Source organism: Lagenorhynchus albirostris, chromosome 17 (assembly GCF_949774975.1).
Source record: "Lagenorhynchus albirostris chromosome 17, mLagAlb1.1, whole genome shotgun sequence".
Taxonomy (NCBI): Eukaryota; Metazoa; Chordata; class Mammalia; order Artiodactyla; family Delphinidae; genus Lagenorhynchus; species Lagenorhynchus albirostris.
Window position 1 is genome coordinate 41315466 of NC_083111.1, and position 26833 is coordinate 41342298.

General features: G+C 38.4%; 1 protein-coding gene and 1 non-coding gene across 6 annotated transcripts; one reads left to right on the forward strand and one right to left on the reverse strand.

Moving 5' to 3' along the window:
* Window positions 1–261: 261 nt before the first annotated feature.
* LOC132508446 (U6 spliceosomal RNA) lies at window positions 262–368 on the reverse strand. Its single transcript, XR_009536585.1, has one exon. It is a non-coding gene; the product is annotated as a U6 spliceosomal RNA (small nuclear RNA).
* A 5310-nt stretch (window positions 369–5678) lies between these two features.
* PLEKHF2 (pleckstrin homology and FYVE domain containing 2) lies at window positions 5679–26833 on the forward strand. Of its 5 annotated transcripts, XM_060128182.1 has the most exons (3): window positions 5679–5932; window positions 13663–13691; window positions 24212–26833. In XM_060128182.1, the coding sequence occupies exon 3, from the start codon at window positions 24226–24228 to the stop codon at window positions 24973–24975; it is 750 nt and encodes a 249-aa protein (XP_059984165.1). In that variant the 5' UTR covers window positions 5679–5932; window positions 13663–13691; window positions 24212–24225; the 3' UTR covers window positions 24976–26833. The 5 variants fall into 5 exon arrangements, with proteins under 5 accessions (XP_059984165.1, XP_059984163.1, XP_059984167.1 ...); XM_060128180.1 differs by lacking the exon at window positions 13663–13691 and having other exon boundaries at window positions 5680–5932; XM_060128184.1 differs by lacking the exons at window positions 5679–5932; window positions 13663–13691 and adding an exon at window positions 6069–6086.

A 26833-nucleotide genomic window follows, 5' to 3' on the forward strand; every position in this document is an offset into this window, starting at 1 on the left:
CTCCCAATGGTTCCCCAATTTCCCCCTTCTGGCGTGGGATCCCTTCCCCTCCCCCAGCCGCGCCTCAGGGGCACCAGTCCAGTCCCGCCTCCACTTCTCCTCCCCCTTCACTCCCCCCCACGCCCCACGTCCCAGTTGCTGGGGGTTCCTCCCGTCTCCTTAGGTGTCTGTGGTCCCCCACTGGTGCCTGGTAGGTGCCCTAGTTGTGAGGAGACATGAATTCTGCATCCTCCTAGTACACCATCTTCTCTTTCTTTTTTTTAAAATATGGAACACTTCATGAATTTGCATGTCATCCTTGTGCAGGGGCCATACTAATCCTCTCTGTATCTTTCTAATTTTAGTATATGTGCTGCCCAAGCAAGCACTGGAAACTTTTCTAAATGATCTAGAAACTGACTATAAGGCTCTCTGTTAAAACAACACAGAATTGTATTTCCATGGGTACTGGGGACTTCCTTCTTCAAAGTGAAAAGTGTGCAATGCTGCAATTTGGGGATGTGGTTATAATTTGGATTACTCTCTTTACATGATGAATTTTTATAAGGAATATAATATCTGTTCCCATTTCATCCAGTATCTGCAGGAAATATATTGTCCCAATCTAGTTCGTAGGACACAGTGGCCAGCAAAGCCACAAATGTCCCATATTTAAATGTTTAGAATGACACCCTGTGTATGATAGGTTATTTTCCCATAGCCAGGGAGCATTTGTCTTCTGCAAGAAGAGTAAATTCACTTTTTGTTCACAGAAGAATTAGAAAAAAACAGCAAATGTATTGTTTTTTAATTGTAGCTATCAGGCTGGGCCTATTTTGAGACTGGATATTTAAGACAACTATCCTAGTTTGTCTTGCATTATTCACTATAGTTTATTTAATGCTTCATTATATATATATTTTTTAACTTTTTTTGAGGGGGGAAATAACTTCAAACTTACATTTTGCAAGAATAGAAATAGTACCTATATATTCATATACTCTTTATACAAATTCGCCTACTAACGTTTCACCCCGTTTGCTTTATCATTTATATAGGTGGTTTCTCTCTTTCATATTTAATATTTACATTATATGTTATATATTAAAAATGTTTCTGAATCATTTGAGGATAAATTATATACATCATGGTCCTTTACTCCTAAGTACTTCAGTGTGTATATTCTAGAAATGGGGATATTCTCTTATATAACCAGAACAATAAATTTAACTTTGATACAACACTTTCATCTAATTTTCTGTTCACATTCCAATTCTGTCAATTGACACAGTAATATCCTTTGCAGCACTTTCCCCTTTTAGTACAGGACCCAGTATAGTGTCAGTTACAGTCATCCCTCCGTATCCGCAGGGGGGATTGGTTTCAGAAAGCCCTCCCTCCCCCACGTCCTGCTCCCCCACCTTTCTGCCCACGGATACCAAAATCCGCAGGTGCTCAAGTCCCTTGTATAAAATAGCATGGTACTGTCAGACCCCCTCTATCCTCAGATTCTGCATCTGCGGATCTAGAGGGCGGGCTGTATTGCATTTAGTTGTTATGTCTCGTTTGCCTCTTTTAATCTGGAACGTTTCCACTGCCCTTTTTCAGAATTCAGCCCCCCCCCACACCCTTTTAAAAATAGAATGTCATTTTTTTCAGGTTTGTCTGATATTTTCTCAGAAGTCTAGGAAAACAGCTCCCTGTCGTCTGAGCTGCCTGAAGGTGTACTGGAGAGAAATGATTTCTCCTTTTCTGCCTTTCAGATCTCATATATGTGTTTCCATTGGCAGAATTTAACCTGGGACCATTCAGGGAAAAGTTCTCTGGAAAATAGAGTTCTAGGCTTCCTCCCCATCTGCAGAGGTGAATGTAGAAAGGGGTGGCAATAATGCTGAGCTGACTGACCACTGACAAGCTGGGACAACCTCCTGTCCTGTTAGGATCTGGGGATAGAAAGGAGAACAAGACAATGAGCTCCCTGCCTTCATGGAGTTTACAGTGTCCAGACAGACCTCTGAGTCCTGAGAGGGAAACACACAGGGCTGTGACAGAGAATAACGGGCACTCTCTCAGGGCACAGAGGCCTGACAGATATCGAGGAGCCACAGCTATGCGAAGGGCAGGGCGGGCTGGGCTTGGGGCTGTCTAGATAGACAAGTAGCCTGGGCAGTGGGCCTCCAACAGTGGAAAAGAACATGATATATTTTCAAAATGACAGGTCAACATCACTGGAATTTGGTGGAGTGTGGCGTCATCTTAAGGTGGAGAGGATGACAGAAGCTGGGTTCTGCTAGGCCTTAAAGGACCTGGTGATGAGCTGCCATTTTGTTCTAAGTGAAGTAGAAATGTTACTACCCCATATGGCACATTTGGGCAAATTAGAAAAAGGTATCCACTCCTCAAGGCATTTCCATCTTGTTGGAAAATTGTTGTAAAATACTTTTATTACAACAAGGCACTTCATTGACACCTGCCAAAGAATATCTGTGATAAATGTAAAGTTTACAATGCTTCACTGTGAGAGGCACTCTTCCATAAGGTTGTTCTACTACAACCTGTACCACTGTATATGGCAGCCTCAGTGGGGAGTGACACAAGCCTTTATTGCCCCTGTGTGGAGCGGACACAAGAAGTGAAGAGATCAGATGAAGTGTTCTGGAGGTAGATCATACAATATTTTGGAGGCAAAGAGATTGGATAAAGAAGATGGGAAAGAGGATGAGGTAGTGATGACTCATCGGGTTTGTGGATGGCAGGGCCATTTCGCTGAGATGGGCGCAACTGGGAGAAGACCAGGGTCTGTCCGTGGGTTGTGGGTGAGGAGGACAAAGAAATCAAGCAGTAACTGAAATCCAGGTATTTGCCATCTTTCTCTGAATGCTCTGTTTTCAACTAAAAGTTAACCAAACTCTTGTCTTTTCCAAAATACATATCCTTGAAAAACTTACTCACTAGAGTCAAGGACAATAACAAGACCTTTGCCTTTCAGGCTTATATGGATAGAATTGGGTTAAACTCAAATTTTACTAACATTTTCAAGTTCCTCTATGTTTTAGGCAGTCTGCCAAAGACTTTACACACCTTATCTCATTTCCTCTTCAGCAATCCATGAGGTAGTTCCTATTTTTATTTTCACTTTGTAGAGAGGTGAGGCTCAGAGAGAGATCTTATCACTTGATTTGAACACGGTACCACAGTTACAGGTTTGAGTCAGGAGTTGATCCTACTGCCTGAGTCCCTTGTTTTTTTCAGCTTTGTCAGTGTTACGCAGTAGAACTTTCTGCAGTGATGGAAATATTTTATATCTGAACTGTTCATTAGTCATGTGACCTTTAAGAACTTGAAATGTGGTTGGTATGACTGAGGAACTAAAATTTTAATTTATGTAACTACATGTGGCTAGTGGCTACTGTATTCGTCAATACTGTGTTTGCCAATGGGCTCTAAGTTGGGGTGCACACAGACCAAGGAGGGTACAGAATATGCAGAGTACAGAAAGAAAACATACAGACACACACATACACATGTATGTTTTAAATCATTATTTCTGATATTTTGTGAATATGTTTTTAATGTACCTAACATATTAGGCATATCATAAAAATTAATAAACAGAAACCTCAGTTAATATAGAGTCAGGAGACCAGAAGAGGGAGCTCTTAAGCCCTATGACAGTAGCAGAGACCAAAAGGAAGAAAGATTTCCTCTTCTTGCCTGGCAAGAGCTCAGCCAATGAGAGGTTGTCACAACTCTACCAATGAAAAGCCCCTGTACTTGGAACTCTCAGTTCCTCCAATGGACTCTTTGTTTACTCTAGCCCTCCGAAGTTCCTTTTCCCCTCATTAAAAGAGTTCTCTTCTTACTGGGGGTGTGTGTGTGGGGGGGAGACTTGCAGGTGCCTTGCCATGGTAGCATACCCTGAACTGCAATTATTTTTACCGGAGAAATAACTGGCAATCTATTTGTTTTACATCAACATTATAATAGACATGTGTGTATATACATATATGCACACATATGTTACATATATTATTTTATACATAATTAATTATATATGTATTTATTTAACACTTATATAGCCCTTACCATCTACCAGGCACTATGCTTTACAAATATTAACTCATTTAATCTTCATAATGACACTGTGGGGTAGATACTTTAATTATCCTCATTTTACAAATGAAGAAACTAAGGCAAAATTTGGATGTGGCCAAGGACACAGGTAGCTGGCAGCAAAGCAAAAATTTGAGTAGTCATTTTGGCTTCTAAGTCCATGCCTTTTAGGATGAGCTAAATACGTATACTGGGAGGTGGGAGAGGCCAAACATTTTTACTGATAGGTGGGTGATGAAAAATGTTTGGTGACTATTGCTCCAGACTAGACCTTTGACAACCAGTCAGGCATAGCAATTCCTAATCTCACACTTTAAAGGGATTTTGGAGATGATCAAGTCCATCCTTTCTTCCACTGACAGTTGCTGTTCTGTACGGAGAGGTGGATGAGGCTAAATGAAGTTGGGAGACGATTGAGATGAGAGTCCTGGGGACGTCTGTATTTGTCTACAGAGACAACTATAGCTAACACATGTAAAGATTTCTGTGACGGTGATTTTGTTTTCCTATTTAAAAAAAATCATCCTTGCCAGTTTTGTTCTAGTTACTAATTTTTAAAAAACATTTGTTTGTTTCTGAGATATTGACCAGGGGAAGATGGGAGGCTGCAGACCTGGTGGGGGTAGAATCCCAGACCAAAAGAAGGTTGGTTGGAACCAAGACCTGCTTATGTTCCCTAGGTGGGCGCTGGCGGCTCTAATTCAGGAACAATCAAAGGTTAAAAAAAAAAAAAGGTATTATTTCAAAATCTTGAAATAATAGATCAATAGGAAAGAAAATTTACCCAAATCTAATTTCCGCCTATACACTTTTTGCTTGAAGTGAATATGCTGTCCCTTCCCCCCACCATTCCTTGTCTACTTTAGGCATCTTTAACATCTCTTCACGTACCCACCAGCGCGCTTAGCTGTGGTATAAATGAAGAAGGGCAGGTTTAACCTTATATACTATTATTACTGTTTCCAGGTGTGTGAAGTAGGTAGATGAGGCTTGCGGCGTCAGAGAAAAGTTTTGGAAAGACCGGGGTTCTAGGTCCGGGAATAAAGGCATCACTTAAAAGGCTGTGCAGAGTACGTGGGGTATGTGTTGCAGCCGCAGCTCCCTGTTTCAAGTGGTAGGGGTTTTAGGGAAAGCAAGTGGAAGATGTGACGGGGAAGGAACGCCGTGCTAAGTGGGAGTAGCAAACAAATGTCTGCCCCGACGCTTTAAATCCAAAGCTTTTATTTCCCGGCTGCGGGAAGTTCTTGAATTCCCCGCGGAGGCCCGTTCGGTGGTGGGGGGAGAGGGGGCCCAGCTTTCCTTCCATTCTTCCAGCTTCGCTAAGACCTTCTTGGTGAGATGAACAATCCTTTCTAAGGGATTGCCCGCGCGAGGCAACGCAGGTAAGACGTCCCACGTGCACTCAGTCAGCTCCAGGACCCACTACCCCACTCGGCGCGGAGGAACCAACCCCACGCCCCGGCTGCCCAGGTGGGTGTGGCCTCCGCGGTGGCCCCGCCCCCTCGAGCACGTCGCGCGGGGCCGCCCGGGCGGGGCGAGGGAACAGGCAAGAAAGGGCGGAGAGCGAGCGGTGTGGGTGTGCTCGTGCGCGCGCTCGCGCCTGGCGTGTGGGTGGCGGCGCGCCCGTGCGCGCGCAGGGGAGAGGCCAGCTCCGGCGGCCGTTGTGGGTTTCGTCTGGAGGGGCGGGAGGGTCACCTGAGTCCGGATTGCGCCGGCTGCGCGGGGCCGCTGGCTGCACACTCTGGGAGGCTCGGGCGGGGGAGCAAGCAGAGTCTGCGCCCGGCGCCCGGGGCGAGGAGGAGTCGGACCTTCTCTGCAGCCGCCTTCTGCGCCCGGCCGGGTAGGTGAAGCCGGGGTTGGTTGTCCGGCGGCTCCTGGCGGGCCGGGAGAGGAGAAGCGAAACTTTCTGGGCGCTTCCCACCGCGGTCCCCGGGCCGTCGGCGGCGCGGGGAGGTGTCGTCGTCTCGGGCGGCGGCGACCGACGCCATGTTGGGGTCTGTGAGAAACGGGGCGCTCCCGGGCCGCTCCCCTCGCGCTGGGGGAGCCGCGCCCGCCCGCCGGGCTTGAGGGCAGCCCGCAGGGCCGCGCCGGTGCTCGTCCAGTCCACGGGGCCGCGGGGAGGGGGCCGGGCAGATGCGCGAAGGGGGCCCCGAGGTTGGGCGAGAAGTGAGGCGTGAGGACTGGGGTCCAGTCGTGGCCACCGGCGTCTTAGGGTGCCAACATCTTTCTATCCAAAAAGTTTGCAGGGTCTGGGCATCAGGGATGTTGTAACTTGAACAACATTTTTATGTGATTTCGGGCAAAAAATGGCACCGCAGAATTTGCTCTGATAGAAGCGCTGGCTCTAACGCCTTACTTATTTGGAGTCTTTTAAAGTCGTATGGTCTTCTGACGAATTTAGTTTTCCTTTAAAATTTTTATTGAAGGCCGAGAGCTTGCTGTTCATGTGTCTTGAATACCCCTGCGCTCTCTTAGTACATTGTAGCAGTAACTTGTGAGTGTGCGGTGGGAATAATGGGTGGTATTAAGGTTACAGATAACCAAGCCCTTCTGTGTAATTCATAGACTCACAAAGTATGTAAGCTGATAAATACCTTCTTTGTTGTGTTTTAGTACGTTACTGAAAAAAATTCAGTAAAGACAGACACGAACGTTCACTGAGAGACTTAAAGGCATGTGTTGTTCACTTAGGAATAAGGTGAAGTGATCTTGACATTGCGAAGTTTTTTCCTTCACTTTAGTTCCTTAAAGGTGCATGCCTACCTTGTTTTGAGCATTTACATTTTTCTGTACTCTGGTAGCTCATGGGGTCCTGAGGTTAATTCAGTATTAACGAAGGCTTCTATTTTAAATCGTTTCGGGTCCTCACAGCATTGGAGGTGAATGGTATTAAGTTACTTATTTGGAAAGCACATGTAATCGCCTCAAAAAATAAAACCTGGTGTACTGACCAAGGAAAGCATCAAAAAAGATTCAGCTTGAATCACCCTAGTAAATGAATGTAAATTACTAGTTTTAATAAAGGCATCTGAGCTTCCAAATTCTGTTAATTGTACTGAAAGCACTCTTAACCACAAATAAGATAAACCCTTCAACATGTCTTGGAGAATTTCTCTTTTTGAACTGTAGGTAAAAATATAGCTTCTCAGATTTGATTGCTAATTTTCTTAGGGTTTTCTTTTTGTTTTGCTTCATTGTCAGGTAATTGCCATTATACATATTTATTTTTCTGGATGTAAGAGTTACTGAGACTGAGGTGATTTAACTAACTTCACAAATGTAGCAGCCAAGCTGGTATTTAACTGAGGTCTTATGACTGAAGCCTTCTCATTTTTTTTAATAGCATAACTTTGCAGGGTACATAACTCATTCCTGTGGTGCAGTCTGTGTCCACCTTGGTTCCTCTGTCTTAGCTGCTCTTCCTGATTTTAATTTAGTTCCTCAGCATATATATTTCCTAGAGTATTTCCTAGGAAATTTCCTGATTTACAAGGAAATTTTTCCTCTTAAAAATACTCACTTGAGTATATACTCTTTGACGCTTTTTTGCCCTGTTCTCCTTCTCCCACCCCCCCTTTCTCCCCGAGAATAATTCACTTATCTATCCTATTGCATCTCAGTAAATATAACATTTATCTGTCATGGCACCTCCTTGACAGCAGGCATTACATGAGGTCTAACTTGCCTCTTCATCCCCAGCGTCCCAAGAATATAGCAGATGTTCAGGAAGGGTTTGAATGGATGAATACACATATGTTTCTTGTAAATATACTTCATGAATTTCTTGTTAAATTGTACTTTCCATGGGCATAAGTAGTTAAATCTTCTCTAATTGTTTTTGGGAGGGGGGGATTTACCTTGGTAACTCAATTAATTTTGGACTGGGGATACAGAACTTGAATGTTATGAAATTTCCAAGTAGATAATGGACTGAAGTATAATCAACAAAAAAGCAGCAGCTGTGGGTACAAAAGGATAATAATCGTACTTTTAAAGTGCAACTGTATTTAGTATTTGCACTGAATGGAAGTAGAGGTAATGCCTGAAAATTTTGAAGGTCATATTTATACATTTAAGCTCTTTGATAGAGCAACTCTCATTTCTCTACCAATTATTGTTTTGCTAGAATTGTCTTAGAATTTTGTTTTAGAATGCCTTGCTTATTGGAAAACATACAACAATTGCTTTTCTATTGATAAGTTTATCTTTGAGAACCAGCTTTGTACCACCAGCTGCATGCTTAATAGCAAGGTGTATGCTGGCTTAATAAAATAGTCTTTGTAGATATACTCTCACAGTGCTGTTTTAAGTTGCAAAACTTAAACTAGGTGGCGTTCTGTAATGAAATTACTGTAGAATTTGGGGTTAATTCCCTGCCCCCATAACTTTCTCTCCAATAACTCTATAAACCACAAACTGTGTGCTCAGTTTGGGAGGTCCTGGGAGAGAATATAGAAGGCATTCAAGTAGTTGCTGTGAGTGCTAGAGAAAGCAAGTTGTATGTAGGGTAGATTGGAACCAAATCAAACCAAACCTGAATTCTAGGTCTGCTCCATTCTAGCTTGTGACTCTTGAACAAGTCACTTCACTTCTTTAAGCTTCACTGGACTCACTTGTGAAATGGACACAAAAGTATTTGCCTAACAGTGTTGTGAAGATTTACTATGATGTTTGTGGAAGTGCGTGGTGCAGGATATTCAGTAAGTTAATTAGCAAATGAGCAGAGTGGCAGTTAATTATAGAATTTTAAAAGGGAAGCAACCTTTAGAAATACATACTTCAGTTCTCAACTTTGGTGCACATTAGAATTTCTTGAGGAGCTTCTGAACCCCACCCTTGAGCAAATCAGTCACAGTTACTGCGTTTGGAGTCAAAGCATAGGTAGCTTTGCCAGTTTTTTGTTTGTTTGTTTTAATGTGCAGTCAGGGTTGAGAACCATTAATTCAACCTCCCATCTCCTTATTCTCTTCATTTTGTTGTTGAATAAAGTGCAGAGAGAGGTTAAGTGCCAGCCAAATTCCCCGTCAGGTTAGAAAGAATGAATTTGCATTAGAGGAAAGTGACGTGCACAGAAGTTAAAATAACAGTTACCTTCATTTCAGAACAGAAAGGCCACATTTGGAACTACAGTTCACTAAGCCCGGTGGCAACTGTCTCCACTCTGCATTAACAACCTACATGGATGCCTGTGTTATTTAACCTTATCATCATTTAGACCTCAGGTCTTAATCTGTGACCCGAGGTGATTCAAGGGCCTGTTTTCCATCATAACTATGAACCAGCTTTTTGTTCTCATTGTCACCTGCAGTCCCTCCTATGCTGTTAGTTTTCTCGTTTTTTTCCAGTCCTGAACTCTATAGTTCATATACTGTGAACCCACTAGTACCACGTAGTCCTCCTCTCCTCGACCTTTGCTGTATATAACTGGTCAGTTCTCAACTTGTAAATATCACCTTTTACTTTTTCTACTTTTGTCCCTGCGTAGCACTCCTGAAGAAAGTCACATCTATGGTGACTGTTAAATATTTGTTTTCCAGCTGCCTGTGTACTAGTTCCTTTCTAATCCTTTCTTATCCCAAAGTTGACTCGTTTTCTCTGTTGCCTTTTCACTCTTAGGTTGCTAACCCCAATCTTGAAATGCTTGACTCTTAACAGATGACTTTGCTTCCTTCTATGGATTTTATGATGTGAATTTTCTGTTTTCTTTTTTCCATCAACTTTTTAAATCCCTTTCTCCTTTCCATTTCCATAAGCGGAACTATCCTTAATTCTTTGTATTTGTTTCATTTAAACAGTTGTTGGGGAAAAAAATAAAAAAGATTTTTGTATTCTTTGGTTATATTTTTATTAATTATACCTGTAACTTTGTGTTTATTATATTTTTCTCAACATTCTTTGCATTTTGTTAATTTAAAAACTTTTTTCTTTGTCTATGAGAGAATATGTGTTCAATATAAAATAATTAGGCAATATCAAAATATTTCACCCTAGTACTTAGAGATAACCAGTACTAAATTTTTGGTGGGTGTCTTTCCAGACTTTAAAAAAAAATTTTTTTATATTGCATGTGCTGTTTAAAAGCTTTTATTTAATAAATTGCCATATTTAACAGTTTTCCACATTAAATATTAATCTGTGTTCTCCAAAAAGCTATCTAAAAATCCATTATATGGATATGCCCTAATTTGTTTCACTAATGTCCTGTTGTTGAACATTTAGATTGATTCTGACTTTTCAACATTATAGACAAAGCTACAGTGAACGTCTTCATGTGAACAACTTTGTACACTGGTCTGATTATTTTTTGCATATATTCTTGGAAGTAGAATTGTTGTGTAAACTTTTTAAAGTGATTATATTGCCAAAAATGGCATTTAGAAAGGTTATTCCAGTGTATACTTTCAAGAATATGAGTGCTTATTTTTTCCACATCTTAGAGAGGTGAATAATACATCAGTTAAAATTTATTTCTTTGATTAGCACTGAGAGCCAGCATTTTTCCATTTACTGGTCATTTTCATTTGTTCCTTTGGAAATTGCCATTTGTATCTTACCCATTTTTCTTTTGGGATATTTTCCTTTTATCTCATTGATTTACAGGAGCCCTTTATATATTAAAAATGTTGACCCTTTGTCATATTGTGCAACTTTTTCTTTAACTTTAAGGCTTTTTTCCTCTTAGTGTTGAAGTTTAAAATTTTTACGTGGTAAAATGTTTTCTTTTATGGTATTTGGCTTTTTTTAATGTTATATTTAGCCATTCCTCTCTAGGGCTAGAAATTTAAGTTCTGTCTGTCACTATTAGACTTGATGCCAGAGGGAAAACTTTACGGTACAGCCTCCCTTCCCCGCAACCCCAAGAGTTTGTTTCTCAGGATAAATTTCTGTGATTAAAAATTCCAGGGTCAAAGGGCAGTGCTTTCTGAAATATTACTGTACATTACCTTCAGTCCTTGATTTTTTTCCCCACGTTTCACTGCTTATTGTGACCTTTTGGCACAATGAGGTCATTTAGTCTCTGAGACTTGGGAGACATGTGAAAGCATGTTGAAAAGGTGCTTTATGCTTTCTTGTCTCCCCTTTTCTCTCCTCCTGCTTTCTAAACTAGGCATTCCCCAAAGTTTAGTCCTCTGCCCTCTCCTCTCTTCCACAGCATCAGTGATCATCTCTTCACAGATAACTCTGAAATCTCTTTCTGTCCTGGAGCTCCCTGCTCATCTTGGGGTTTCTGTTTGTCTGACAGATGTTTGTCTTGTGTATACCTTGAAGGTACTTCAAGATAAGTATGCCCCAGACCGATTTCTTCCCCTCCTGAAACAAAACTAGCATCTGATCTACCCAGTGGATTATGCTTAAACCTTTGAAGTCGTCTTGTACTCACTTTCAAACCCATTCAGTTGGTTCCTCAATCCTTTCTGCCTTACCTCAGTAATCTCTCTTACTTCCATCTTCCCCTTTTTATTTCTGCTGTCAAATTTGTGGCTTAGGCTTTTGTTACCTCTCACTTAGAGACTACTGTAATATGCTCCTGCTTTTTTTGTCTCCAGTTTTGCTTCTTTGGTAGTCTCTCCAGTTCATCCTGTGTTCTGCTTCTGTGGACTTATTAATATTTTCCTATTTCCTATTTTCCTTGGTCTTCCCATTGCCTCTACAATGAAGTCTAAACTGTTGAGTGTGATGCTTACTTTCCTCTGCATTTTGGCTCTTCCCTATCTTGCCAGGTTTCTAGTTTACCACTATACATTCTCCACGTCCTACCTCCTTCAGCCTGGACTCAATTATTTCCTCTCTGGGGAATATATTCTATTTGTACACCATCATCTCCTATCTCTCTCCCTCTCCCCTAAATAGTTTGACCTACTACTTTTGCTCTAAGGCCCAGCTTGAATTTCTAGACATTTAAGAGTTGTTCCTAAATATTCCCCCTGGTCAAAATTAACCTCCCAACTACACTCTTTGGTCTAAGGTTTCATCACTCTTTTTATTTTTTTTAGTTAAAAAAAATTTTATGTTTTTGGTTTGTTTCTCCTCTGCTCCTTTAGATTTTGAGTGCACAGATTGAGGTAATCATATTCCTCAGTTCATAGCATACTATATGAGTACCAAACACTTTCTTGTTTTGTTTGGTGTTTCCTTCCTTATCAGTTACTTCCATTATCCTCTTTCCTGCAGAAACACACCCTAATGTATAATACATGAATTATATATACTTGTGTATATAAACTTGGGTATATGTCTGTCCTCCTTCACAAAGATTGTTAGTTTTGAGTACTTCTATCTTTGTACGGAGTAAGTAATCAGTAAATGTTTGCTACGTGAAATTCATTGAAAATTATTGATTTTACTAGCTTCCATATTGCTTAGACTAAAAACCCAGGGATTTAATTTCAATTTTACTCTTCTACATCTAGTTTAGTTATGGCAATCCTGAACATTACTGATTCTTTCTTTTCCTGTTGCAAACTTCAGACTCTCATCAACTTTCCCTTTTACTTTTGCAATAATTTTTCAGCTGGGTCCTTTCAGTCTCTCCCTCCTGAAATCTTTCACTGTTTCCACAGTTATCTTAGAAGAATCCAGATCAAATCAGGCCACTCCTTCCCAGAGCTTCAAAAAGAACTGTCAGGAACCAAGAAGATCTCTTGTCTTATTTTTTTCTCCCAGTTTTCTACCAAATATCTCTTCTCCAGCCTCTTCTGCAGCTGTACATGTAACTTTTTAAAAACACATTTTTACTTGCAGAGCTTTATGCCTTTACGTATCATGTTTTTGCCTCTTGAAGTTCACAACCTGTTTTCAGTGTATTTTTCAGAACCTGTTTCAAGTGTTCAGCTGCTGCGTTCTTCCTTACCGCTTTAACGTTTTTATTATAGTATTTATTTCATTGTGCTTTTTATTAAAACCTTGTGGGAACATGTCTTAATTCCCAGTGTCTGGTTCATTTTTGTTTTCCCTTTAACACAAAGCATAAAGTCTTGAACATAGTGAGTAGATTGTAACTGCTTTGAAAAATACTAAAGAAAATTTGTTAGGGATGTGATGGGTACCAGCTTTATTTTTCAAATATTATACAATGATTTAACAGCTGTCAGCACTGTACAACTGCCCCTGTACAAATACTTTTTGAAATGATGAAGTTTTTTATCTGAATATTGTTGATGTTGAAAATACGCATACACCATCATTTTTTATTTGCTAACTAAACAGCTGTGCTTTTCAGTAAGAGAAGAAATCATTTTTATATATTATCTTGAGATTGAGATTTTAAAAACAGGATCTGCTATGCTCAATACTTAGAATTCACAGTTAGATACTATAGTTAAATAGACGAGAACATTTGCCTTGTAAATTTAAAATCTGTGGGCCTAGTGAAGGGTGTGGTTCCTGTTTTGTGTGAAAATTAGTACTATGGATGTCAAAAATGAAGTCTTTGATTTTCATAAAACTCAAGGTCAAGAAGCTGCTGCTGCTTTTAACTGCTCAGTGCACAGTGATGGCATGTATATGCAAGCAATTTTGTAGGTGCTGTTGGGAATACGAAGTTGTAGGAAATGATCTTCTTTTTTTCAGGAACCTCCAAATCTGTTGGGAATAAGCAGGTATACAAGTTTTTATAGAACATAATAGAGGGCTTCCCTGGTGGCACAGTGGTTAAGAATCTGCCTGCCAATGCAGGGGACACACATTCGAGCCGTGGTCCGGGAAGATCCCACATGCCGCAGAGCAACTAAGCCCGTGTGCCACAGCTACTGAGCCTGCACTCTAGAGCCCACGAGCCACAACTACTGAAGCCTGCGTGCCACAACTACTGAAGCCCACGTGCCTAGAGCCTGTGCTCCACAGCAGGAGAAGCCACCACAATGAGAAGGCTGTGCACCACAACGAAGGGTAGCCTCCAACTAGAAAAAGCCCATGTGCAGCAACGAAGACCCAACGCAGCCAAAAAAAACCCAAAACCAAACAAAAAACAACGTAATAGAATATAAGTGCCATAAATGGTACAGGTAAAATGGTATGATAATTTAAAGGTAAACAATATGTGCCTATGAGGTTACTGAACTGACTGGTAAGATTTCAGAACAGCAAGTGGGGAAGGACATACTGAGCTCAGGTAGAGGAGAGGAAGCTCAGAGCATAACCTGGGAATAGCTAGTAGTCTGGTTTGACTATAACAAAGAGAACATACAGAAAGAGGTAAAACTGAAAAGATAGACTGGGCAGGCTGGGGCTTGACTGAAGGGCTTTGAATACCAGGTCAAGGATTTTGGAATTAATTCCGTTGGCCAGGGAACCTCTTTGGTTGTTAATAGAGAGTTCCCTGAGCATAGCTGTAGTTAAAGAATATTAATCTTGCCTTGTGTGGCATGGTTTAAATGCTGAAGACTAGAGGACTTGTTTCAAGCTTGAGGTTCGTATTCTTTCTCTTTGTAAAGACCTTTTTTTTAAACTCCCAATGTGACTGTTCTGGTTTTCTAAATTAATTTTTAAAAATCTTGGGCTTCCCCGGTGGCTCAGTGGCTGAGAGTCCGCGTGCCGATGCAGGGGACACGGATTCGTGCCCCGGTCTGGGGAAGATCCCACATGCCGCGGAGCGGCTGGGCCCGTGAGCCATGGCCGCTGAGCCTGCGCGTCCGGAGCCTGTGCTCGGCAACGGGAGAGGCCACAACAGTGAAAGGCCCGTGTACAGGGAAAAAAAAAAACCTTCAACTGTGGCTTAGTCATTCTTTGTATACCATGGTGAGTTTCTCTATCAAGCCTAACCTATGTGAAACTGCGTTTATTAACACCCTAAAATTAGTCATTACTTTACTTTTCACTTCCTTTTAGTGTTTGAAGAATTATTTTCAGCATACGTTCTACTTATTACCATGTGTTTTAAGATTTTTGTGTCATCAGTGGCTTTCTCCAAATACCTAATAAGGTCCACATGAGTGAAATATTTCTGGAATATTTATTTCTGAAGGTAGCAAAGTATAATGGAAAGAACATGCATTTTTTTACAAAACTGGCTGTGCGACTGGGAAAATTCCTTAACTAGTCCATGACTCAATTTACTCTTTTGTAAAATGGATATGATTGTCCATTTTAACAAAATTGAGATTATTAAATGAAATAGAAAAATGTGGACGTGCCTAGCACGTGTAGGTGTTGAGTAAATGCTTTTTCTTTTTCCTTTCTTGGTTAAGCCTGTAGTATAGTGCATTTGGGTCTACTTTTCAGTAATAGGCAAATTTAGTGCCTACAAGAGATATAAAACAAATTACTATGGCTCTCTGTAAATGTGATTCAAAGTTTAGAAGTTTCAGTTCTTATCAATCCACCTTTATGAGTTTAAAATTAATATAAAAGATTGTTCCTTTCTTTTTTCTTATCTAAGAAATGAATGTTTCCTTGATCACTACTGATTTCTGCAGTACATATTGTATAATTGGTTTGCCACAGTGGCAGAAATGCTAGTGGAAACGGGAGGGAAAACTGTCTATTCTTATTGATAGAATATTTAAATTTTTTAAAATTCCAAATTTAATTTGCTAAATGTTCAAGTATTTCTTCTTTGTGTTATTCTTCTAGTATTTTATTGAGAGTCTTTAGAATTTCCTAGAATTTCCTGATTATTATTATGCTTACTAAATTATAGAACTTTTGAAAGTAAAAACTGCTCTGTCCTTTGCATATGGTAGGTGCTTAGAATAATTGTTCATTTGACTTAGGTGCATTAGGAGAGAGGGGTAGTTTGTTCTAATACCTACACATTTGCCCAGGGAGGATGTACCTCTGATAGTTTCTTGCTGCTTTAAAAAAAAAAATCTCTTCTTTCCCCACTTTCCTGTTTGTCTCTCCTTTTCCTTTTACAGTTTCTAGTCTTAATTCAGCAGTAACACAGATTTTAAAAAATCAATTGATATTAAGACATAGTCAAAAGTTTGATTAAAAATTAATTTTTAGTCTTAGTAAACCAGAACTGTGGCCCATCTACTATCAGAGTTCATTATTTTAAAGACAAGAAAGGGCTTTGCAGATTATTTTATTCAAGGTGGTAGCTGGTGTGTGTGTGTGTGTGTGTGTGTGTGTGTGTGTGTGTGTGTGTGTGTGTGTGTGTGTGTGTGTGTGTGTGTGTCTGTGTGTGTGTGTCTGTGTGTGTGTGTGTGTGTGTGTCTGTGTGTGTGTGTCTGTGTGTCTGTGTGTGTGTCTGTGTGTGTGTATGTGTCTGTGTGTGTGTGTGTGTAGAGCAGTTAGGTAGCTTGTATGAAATCTCTTATTTAGTGCCAGAGCTGAGATTAGAATCCAGGTCTTTTGGTTCATAGTTTATTGTTTTTTCCATTATAATGCAGAGTTGAATACTGAAGCCCACTGATATCAGATGTCTTGGGTACGTGTAAGAAATTAATTAGGTGATTTTTTTGTTTTAAACTCACCTGCAGGGATGAGATAGAAGTATTGGTTTTCAGTAAGAAGAACGGGGCCATAGTATTCTGTGACAGTTGGGCTCTCTTCTCAATTGTAAATAGCATTCTGACTCTTTTTAAAAAAGAGTTTTTGCCTCTTCTAGTATTACATTTTTAACAGGTGGTAGACACTCCATTGAAGAACATATTAACTTTAGAAACAAGATGTTACCAAAAGACTAGTGTGGAACTTGGACGATGCAAATGTAGTTCTTGTCTACAGTTGTGAAGGAGATAACTTGAAACTTGGATGGTTTAATTTTTAAAAATTGGTATATAAATCTGTCTTTATAAAAGTTAAGAGTGTTTCTTTGTTTTGTTTTTGGTATGCTTTTCCTGTGGTTCTTACATTTTCAACTATGAATTAAGGCTGCCAGACACCATTTGTTGGAAAAGAAGACAGGAAATCAGTTGGAAAACTGTTGCATGTGTAGAGTTCTCTGAAGTGGCTGGATGTGGGATGAAACTAACAGATATAGTAGTAGTTTTCTTATCAGTAGTAGTAATGAATTAGAAAATATAATGTGGAAAAGAGACTAGATTCAAATATCAACAAAAGATAGGAGATACTTGAATTTAAGTAATGTAACAATCTTGTGAGAAGAAATGTACAAAATTACTGGGCCATTAAACAAGATTTGAAACCTTGGGAAGAGATAGTATCAACCTGCTAGGAACACTACAAGTGTAATATGAATTCACCAAAATTTCAGTGGATTTGGTCTCTATTTTTTTCACTTATTTATTGTAATTGGAAATGGTTCTAAACCTTAGCTGCACAGTGGAATTACCTGAGGAATTTTAAAGTGTCCCAGTACCTAGGCCAGACCAGTAAAATCAGAACATCCTAGAGGGAGGGATCTAGATATCAGTATTTCTTAACCTTTAATATCTATCATCACAACCTATTGGTCTCAGTTTTGTATTTTGAGTTTCTATTGATATTTTAAGCAGTTCTAATTATTTGTAGTGATTGATATTTTGTTATTTTATTATTTCTTAGAGATTTTCAAAACAAAAAGGAAATTTATGTATTAAAAAACATAGCTTGTTATTACCATATGGGTTCATTGGACATGTGTAAATCTAAGATATATTATAGGATTTTAGTGAGTGATCTTGTTTTTCCTATATCTTGAAGCATTTTACTATTTTATTTTCTTAGGAATTATTTAACCAAAAAGAAGAAAATAGAAGTGATGTAATTGCCTGGAAGGATGATGCAGTGATAAAATAAATCACCACTATTGCACCATTTTTCAGTTTTATTATTACATTAACCAAAGTATTGCATCATCTTTCAAAAAGATACGAAAGCAGTTTGGAGATATCCTTAGTCTTTTTATTTTAAGCTTTCATTTAGCATATTTGAGAATTTAGATTTTTTTCATTTTTCATCTAATGACAAAGAAAAAAATGAGCAAAGCTAGACATTTCAGAACTATTAGACAAGTCACAGGGTGAGTGCAAAGAAACAGCAACACTTAAACTAATAATGATGGTGAAACATTATAAGTGAAATCTCAGACAATGAGCCTTCAGTTGATGATTTTCTAGATGAGTTTTCTCAAACTCAGAATTAATTAGTAAACAATATTCCTAAAAACAGAAATGGAAATATTATAGATTCATGCATGACAACTTATGAGCAGTTAGTTGCATTTAAAGGATACTATACTTTTGTATCTACATACCTTCAGTAACAGGAATGTAGAATAAGAAATTTGCTGTGTTTCAGTTTTTATAAAGATTGTTCTTAAAGTTATTGTTTTTTACTATTCGTTTATTCTTGTTTCTGTAAATTAGTTATAAAATGGCTTAAAATATTAAAAGTAAATAAAAAGGGTATTTTGGACTCAGAGAGTAAATTGGGATGGCTATTTTTTTATGGTATACTAAAGGTTAAGAGTTTCCCTGTGGTTCCAGGCAACTAAGGTTGGGAAACACTGTTCTAAGTAGATGTCATCTGGACAAATAAGCAGAAGAGATTAGGTAAAACATTTAAAAGGTTAAGTAATGGGAAATAGTCTAGTTTTACCAGGTGCATGGTACTGACAAAAGAATTATAAAACAGGGTAATGGATTAGACCAGACAGCCCAGAAGCAGTGTTATAATACTATATAAAAATTTAATAGAGTGTCATAAAGCAGTAGATTAGATTATTAATACCAGTAAATAATAGCTACCACATGTTGACTACTTGCTGAACATTTTGTATGCATTATCTCATTTAATCCTCTCCCGATATAGCTGCTATTATTATTTCCATTTATAAGTGAGGAAATCTGAGGTCACAGAGTATTTGGTGATTCTGGAGCAGTTAGCTCCTTTAGAATGCAAATATTTGAAAAGGAAAAAGGGTTTTTACCTATGACAGAATAAATTTCAGGTGGATAAAAGAATTAAATGTAAAACCTAAACCACAGAGAATAATAAATAGGTGCATCTGATATCTGGATAAGGGAAACTTAGGAGTCAGTCATTGGGAAAAAAATTACAAAGGAAAATATCTGTAAGTGTAACTACTTAAGAAATAAAACTCCTTTTGTGTCAAACACCATAAACAAAATTACAGCTTAGTATACTAGGAAAAGCAATGAAATAACTGGGTTAATAGACTTTATGTGTAATATACTCATATAGATTAATAACCTAAATATATGAGTGTAGAAATACAAGTTACTAAACACATTAGAAAGTAGCTGGTCTCACGAGGTAACTATGAAATAAAATATTCAGTCAAATTGAAAGCACTGTTCTTTCCTGTTTTAGGACCTTTGTCCATAGTATTAGTTCCTTTGCAAGGCTGACTCCTCATCCTTTAAGACCCAGTGTGTAGCACCACCTCAGTGAAGTCTTTTTGAACTACTCAGTAAATGAGTTTTTCCCTATATCTTGGCACACTGCTGATTTCCTTCATTGCACTTCACCTTTTGGAATCACCTATTGGTTTACTTACTTACTGTCTTTCTCCTCCACTATACTCTGAGCTCTGAGAGGAAAAGGATAATGTCTGGCGTTTAGAAAGTGTTCAATAAAGTTATTGAATAAATAAACAATGAATAAAAGAGAAGTAAAAAATGAATAAAAATGAGATACCATTTAAAAAAATCTACTCTATTTGCTGAAATTTTTAAAGGAAAAAACTCTGTGTGAAACAAGGTGGGATGGATATAGTCATTGTGCTACTTGGTAAATTGGTGTTACCTTTCAGAATGGAAATTTTGTAAAAGATAGCAAGAGCTTTAAACATTAGTGCCTTTTGACCCAGTAATTTTGCTTCTTGGAATCTATCCTAAAGAAGTCATCTCTGCCAGAAGATGGGGAAGCATTCTTCCTAGCTCTTACTGTATTCACTGATACTCCTTCCTAAGAAAAGTAGACAGAAGTCCAATTGGGCCACATTTTATAGTTGTCTTCTGTTTCTTTTCATGCAGATATGCCAGGGACTCACTCCTTGGCTAGCCCCAGTATTCTTGTATTCTAATACTCTCACAGAAGTCTTTGAGAGTTCTTACTGCTTGGGGCACCTCACTGTACAGGTAGTAGATTTGGATTTGGACTTTGGAGGAAAGTAAAGGGTCCTGTTTAGGCCCTGGGCTAAAGGGTAATGCCTTAAATCGAGTTTATTAAGAGCCTTGCTTTGGGGTGTCTGGAAGTAATCCAGCTAATGGTGGTACTTTGATTTCATTTTTGATTAATCTCCCTTCTCTCAGCCCCTCCCTTTTGTGCCCCCACCACCTCTTTCTCATGTGTGTGTGTGGGGGGGCATTTGTGTATTTCTGGGGTTTCAAAATCAGTGCTTCATTTCTTTTTCTTGTCAGACACATACTGAAAACATTTTAGGACCAGCAGGGATAATGGAAAGGATTGCTTAAGGCCAAAGGCCTTAAGTTCTTTGTGTTCACTGATGTTCAAATATAGGTCACAATCCATTGCTGAAGTCAAGTGGGCTGCAACTATCATTAAATAAATGAAGATGCTAGAATACATCATTCATAGAATTGTATATTGTTTGTAACATTGCAGTATGAAATATATTTCTTATCAGCGTCACTGTCAAACTTTGAAAGCTATTTGCTCCAGCCAAATACCAGTTAATGCCCCAAACTTGGGCTTCCCTGGTGGCGCAGTGGTTGAGAGTCTGCCTGCCGATGCAGGGGGCACGGCTTCGTGCCCCGGTGCGGGCTGGGCCCATGAGCCATGGTCACTGAGCCTGCGCATCTGGAGCCTGTGCTCCGCAACGGGAGAGGCCACAACAGTGAGAGGCCCGCATACCGCACACACACACACACAAAAATGCCCCAAACTTCACTTTTGTTGCATCATATTTAAACAGGGGGAAAGATTTATGAACAGGGATTCAGGCTTAATGTATTGCAGAATTTGAACAGTGAAACATTATCAGAAGACTGGCTAAATAAATCATGATGACTTACCCTTTCAGGTTATTTGCTCAAATTAGTATTTTTTTATCTTCAGTATTTTTAAGGTTTGCGGTGAAGGTCCAGAGGTTAGCAATAGCTTTCTTAGTTCTTATATGTAGAGCCAGTGGAGCCTTAAGGAATAATCAGTGTGCCATAATACACTGGTAACAGCACGGAGGAATCAGCTTTGAGCCTCAGTTCTGTGACAGCCTTGGGCATGGTACTTAACTCCTTTATGTCAGTTTGCTCATCTCTAAACTGGAGCTAATAGTGCATATCTATCATAAGGTTGCCCTGGGTAGGAAATACAGTAATACATGTGAAGCGCTCAGCTCTTGCTTGGGCTCCCAGTGAGTAAATTCCAGGCTGTTCTGCCTGAATCTCTATTTGTGCCTTAGTTTCTCCTTCAGCTCGCATTTCAGCTAATATTACTAGATGATTCTTTGGGAGATTAAAACTTCACAGCAGTTTGAGACAGTTAAAATCAGAAGATAATAAATGTGAAAAGCACTGCACAAATTTGTGGTGGTATTAATTCCAGTAGTAGCAATAATAGGAAAGTTTGCATTGCAAATGAGCTGATTAATAACTGTATAATGAGTAGAATCAGTAGTTGATTCAGGTGGGAATAAATAGATACTTTCAGTTTTCCACAGGTGCCAACGTATTTCTTGCCTTAGGACCTTTGTAGTTTTTCCTTTTGTCTGGAATATTCTCCCTCATCCTCGTCCCTCATGTATGCATATCTAGTTCTGCCCTATGAGCTGAAAAGATACCACTTTAGATACCCTGACCATCCAGTCTGAGTAGACTGAGTAGTCCCAGTGGATTTTTTTAAAAATCACTTTAAAAACTTACAATGTTAATTATTACTTGGGTCTCGATTGTTTTCTGTTTGCCTCCTCCCCAACTAGGATGTAAGCCTTGAAGAGCAGGGACCTTGCCTGTGTTGTTTATTATTTTGTCCTGTACCCAGATCAGTGCCTAACAAACACTTGTTGAATGTTTGACTATCATGTAAAGTATGAAAAGTTATCCATAATTGTACTTCCCAGAGATAAATAACCATTCTTGATATTATGGTATATAGTTTTCTAATTTTACATACTTACTAGTGTCTAATATTATGCTCTTATACCATATTTCATTGAGTCTAAAGATGAACATGTTTTACTGTATTTTATGTCTCTAAAATTGGGATGTCGTATAATCAAGAGTTTGCCATGATTTAATTGGCAGCATTTTTCTTTCTCAATAGCACATAAAATGAGGCTGTGTCTTAAAATCAATAGCATCTTAGATTTGATGAAATTTGGTATGTATTTGAAACAAAAATGAGATCATTTAGGTTCAACTCCCCCACCTAGATATCAATATTTTGAGCATTTTCCTATATCACTGTATTTAGATCTGTCACATTCTTAACAGATATCTAGCATATTATTAAGGGTGTATCATAAATTGTTCAACCAGTTCCTCTTGATGAACAGTTGGAGCTTTTCCAGTGTTTTTTTCTGTTACAGACAGTGTTGTGTTGAATATACTTGTACGTATCTTTTGAGTGCCTGGATCAGTGGGTACACATATTTTCTGTAGTGTATGAGGGTACCTGTTTCCCTATATCCTCAGTATTACTGCATCTTAAGAAATTATTAAAATTTTTGTTAATCTGATGAATGAAAACATATCCTAATGTTTTATTCATTTATTTATGAATGAGGTTGAGCCTCTTTTCATGTTTACTTTTTAAATTTTCTCTTCTGTGATGCACTTGTGCATAGGGCAGTAGACTTTTAATTGGCTGGCAGATTTGCCCTAATTAGAAAGAGAGGCCATCACACTTCGGAGCCATGTGTTGTCATATTAATTTTTGGGAACAACTTTCAGGGCAGAGTCCACCCTTGTGGAAGGCAAGAGGGCTTTGTAAGGACCCAGGATTAGGGGAGAGACAGAATTCAGGAATAATCAGAATTGTTGTATCCTTTATAATGGAGGCCAAGAAGGGTTACAGTCTCATCAGTTTGTGAGCTGAATACTGGAACTTAAACTATGCTCTTACTCTTTAAATGCTCCTCTCCTTTCTGATATGATTTGGTTATAGTATGGTATTGTTGGGTTAGTGGTCTGAAATAGGCACAACTCTGGGACTTGAGTGAAGTCAATATTGGATCTAGAGATTAAATCTTTGATCATTTAAGACTAGATTAATGTGGGTTTTTTGCACATTGCCAAGATGTTCTTGTCAACCTTTTTGAGCACTTTTACTATGCCAGACAATGTGTGTTTCAAAGATAGATATCAGATGGTCTCTGCCTTTTAGGTTCCATTGCAGCCTATGGAGAAGACAGATTTCAATTCTTCGGTGAGAGTGAGTCCAGAAGGTACAGGGAATATGAAGAGCACAGAGGAAGGTGTTTAGTCTAACAGAGTTTAAGGAAGACTTCTTGGAGTAGGTGTGATAAACTAAACTGAGTCTTGAAGGATGATAAGAGTTAGCTGAGGGTAGTAGATAGTAAAGGATACAAGAGCATGAGAGAAGATATGTATGATTGAAATGGACTACAGGTGGTAGGGTTTTCTTAGAACGTAACATTGGAGGTAAAGAGTGACTTATGATGAGTCTGGGAAGATAAGCAAGAACCAGATAATGAAGGGCCTTAAATGCCATGTTAAAGATTCTGCATTTTTTAGGTTAAGGGCAATAATCTTGAGTAATGGTGTGGTCAGATTTGCATTTGAGAGATCACTGCCTGAAGATTGATTTAAGGGGCAAGAGCTAAGGCAGTAAGGTGTGTTGGGAAACGATTCTGGTAATCCAGGTGAGAGGATTGAGGCTTTAGCTCAATGGTAATAGAGCCTACTGGAAAAATCATAGTTGTTTCTCTTATATAATATTTGGCCTTCTTGTTCAGAATCCCTCTGAGATTAAATTTCATGTAGCTGATGGCTTATATTCATTTTCTAATTATTTGTTGTTTTATGTCTGTAAGAAGTTTATACTTTTATAAATACCTGCTAATGATACTATATGGAGATGGTTAATAAATGTTTTTGATGATTATAAAAATTGGGAGATGTTAGCTCTTTTGGTATACTTAGTGATTATCTTAGAGGGAAACAATTGGGGAATTTTGCCTTTGGGTGGAAGTAATGATTTGTTAGATTAAATTTAGATTGTATAATTTTTTTAACTTATATGAATTTATAATTTCTGTGTGCTGATTTCTCTCTCTCTCTTTTTTAAGGCTATTAGCAAAAGATGGTGGATCGCTTGGCAAACAGTGAAGCAAATACTAGACGTATAAATATAGTAGAAAACTGTTTTGGAGCAGCTGGTCAACCCTTAACTATACCTGGACGGGTTCTTATTGGAGAAGGAGTATTGACTAAGTTGTGCAGAAAAAAGCCTAAAGCAAGGCAGTTTTTCTTATTTAATGATATTCTTGTATATGGCAATATTGTCATCCAGAAGAAAAAATATAACAAACAACATATTATTCCCCTGGAAAATGTCACAATTGATTCTATCAAAGATGAGGGAGACTTGAGGAATGGATGGCTGATCAAGACACCAACTAAATCGTTTGCAGTTTATGCTGCCACTGCCACTGAGAAATCAGAATGGATGAATCACATAAATAAATGTGTTACTGATTTACTCTCCAAAAGTGGGAAGACACCCAGTAATGAACATGCTGCTGTCTGGGTTCCTGACTCTGAGGCAACTGTATGTATGCGTTGTCAGAAAGCAAAATTCACACCTGTTAATCGTCGTCACCACTGCCGCAAATGTGGTTTTGTTGTCTGTGGGCCCTGCTCTGAAAAGAGATTTCTTCTTCCCAGCCAGTCCTCTAAGCCTGTGAGGATTTGTGACTTCTGCTATGACCTGCTTTCTACTGGGGACATGGCCACGTGCCAGCCTACTAGATCGGACTCTTATAGTCAGTCATTGAAGTCTACTTTAAATGATGTATCTGACGATGATGACGATGATGATAGCAGTGACTAAAGGCGTATTTTGAAATATTTAATCAGATGTGACTATCTGAGAAATCAGCTCTGGGGGGAATGTAAAATCCTGAGCTTTCTGTCAGTTTTGCTCTAGCCATGAATTTGCCTGAGAAACTTATAACCTATGTGCCTCAATATATTCTATAGGAAATAGGTCCTGTTACCATCCCCCAGCCCCAACTGCTGCTGCCACTCTCTCCTCACCTCCCCCAGCTCCCTATTCTTCTACAGGGATAGACTGTTGCGAATATATCAGATAAAGTTTTGGTTTCTTATTCTTGTTTTAATTCTAGACTGTTTTCTTGAATGGTTGGGAAAAGATGTTTATTTAACATGTACTACACTGTTGTTTATTATATGTTCTGTTATATGGAAAAACTAAAAGCAAAGAATGATGGAAAAAGGAGTGTGATGTGGTCAGTTAATAATGTTATTAGCTTTTTTCTAACCATCCTATCTAAAGGTTAAGACACCAGTAACAGAAATACATGCTTTGGAAATACTTTGTTTGGCTTTTTCATATACCAGGTGGTGCCTTATCATAATAGCACTGTTGCATGTAATAAGCCCCTACCTTCTCACTTTTTAGTTTGTTTTAAAAATACACTGGTGCTCTTTGAGGTGTAAAATGAATGTTATAAATGGGTGTAATTAGAAAATACTTCTCATTTGACAGCTACAAATAACTAAATTTAGAGGTTCTTTATTCTATATGAATATTTTTCCATAAAATAGTTGTGATTATTGTATATTTTTACTTTTTGTAGGTATCAAATTATAATTATCATTCTGGGGAATTTGGTTTGAAATTTATCAAATACAAATTGTCATTGCATTATTGCTACTTTTAGTAAGACATATTTTTAGGTATAAATTCATCTGCTTTAACATTGTTTCTAGAATGAAAAATCTTATACAACTTCTTGAAATGAAACAATCTCTTAAAAAAAACCTCATGCTAGAGCACAGATCTCCTTAGGTTGAAGATTTGGAAGAAATAATGTATGAGAATGGTCAAGAGAGACCAGTTAATGTTTGACTAGACTTCATATCTGTGGAAGTATTTTCTCTTTCAGTGTGAAATTATCTTGAATTTACAAATATAGTGTTATATTTTATAAAGTTTTGTAAAGTCCCAAACAATATTTCTATTTTTGTAAAACAGTTGTATGTTTAATCTGTTTCTGAAATCATTTTGCAATCTATGGAAATAGAGTAGCAATTGATCTTTCTAAATTGTGAACTTTATTGAGTCAGTCTAGATTGCTTTTAAGAAGAGGTAATTTTTCACTCTTTGCTTTTGAGGCAGCCATTAGGTTGAAAGTATATTTATCATATAAAACTTGATGCATTTTGCACTACTCTCTCCATTTGTATGCTGCAAATAACTGTAGTCTTTCAAATATGAAAAATCAGTCTGAAGTTTGTTTTAAATTCTAAATTCTTTTGTTTTAAAATCTTTAAATCTGGATATATTGCAAATGTCATGAGAGGTTTGATTTAATAACTTGTGATGGAGGATTCTTTGGTTTGGTTAAGGCACTAACTTTACTTTTAAGTTGTGAAAGCACCTGAGATATATAGATCTCCCTGTAGGAAATGTGAAAGAAAGGCACAACAGGTTTTTTTTTTGTTTTGTTTTAATATCATGTGGACTTTTGTTTCTAAGCAATATTTACATATAATCAATAAACATATCCAAAAAGGACCGTGAAATCTGAGAAGTGCTAATGGAGACTTGCTCATACATAGGAACCTAGCAAATTCAGGAACCAGGGGGAAATGTTCTGAGATAACATTTATGTTGTCAACCTCTATTGACTCTGTTTTTACAATAAAAAATATTTTACAACTTA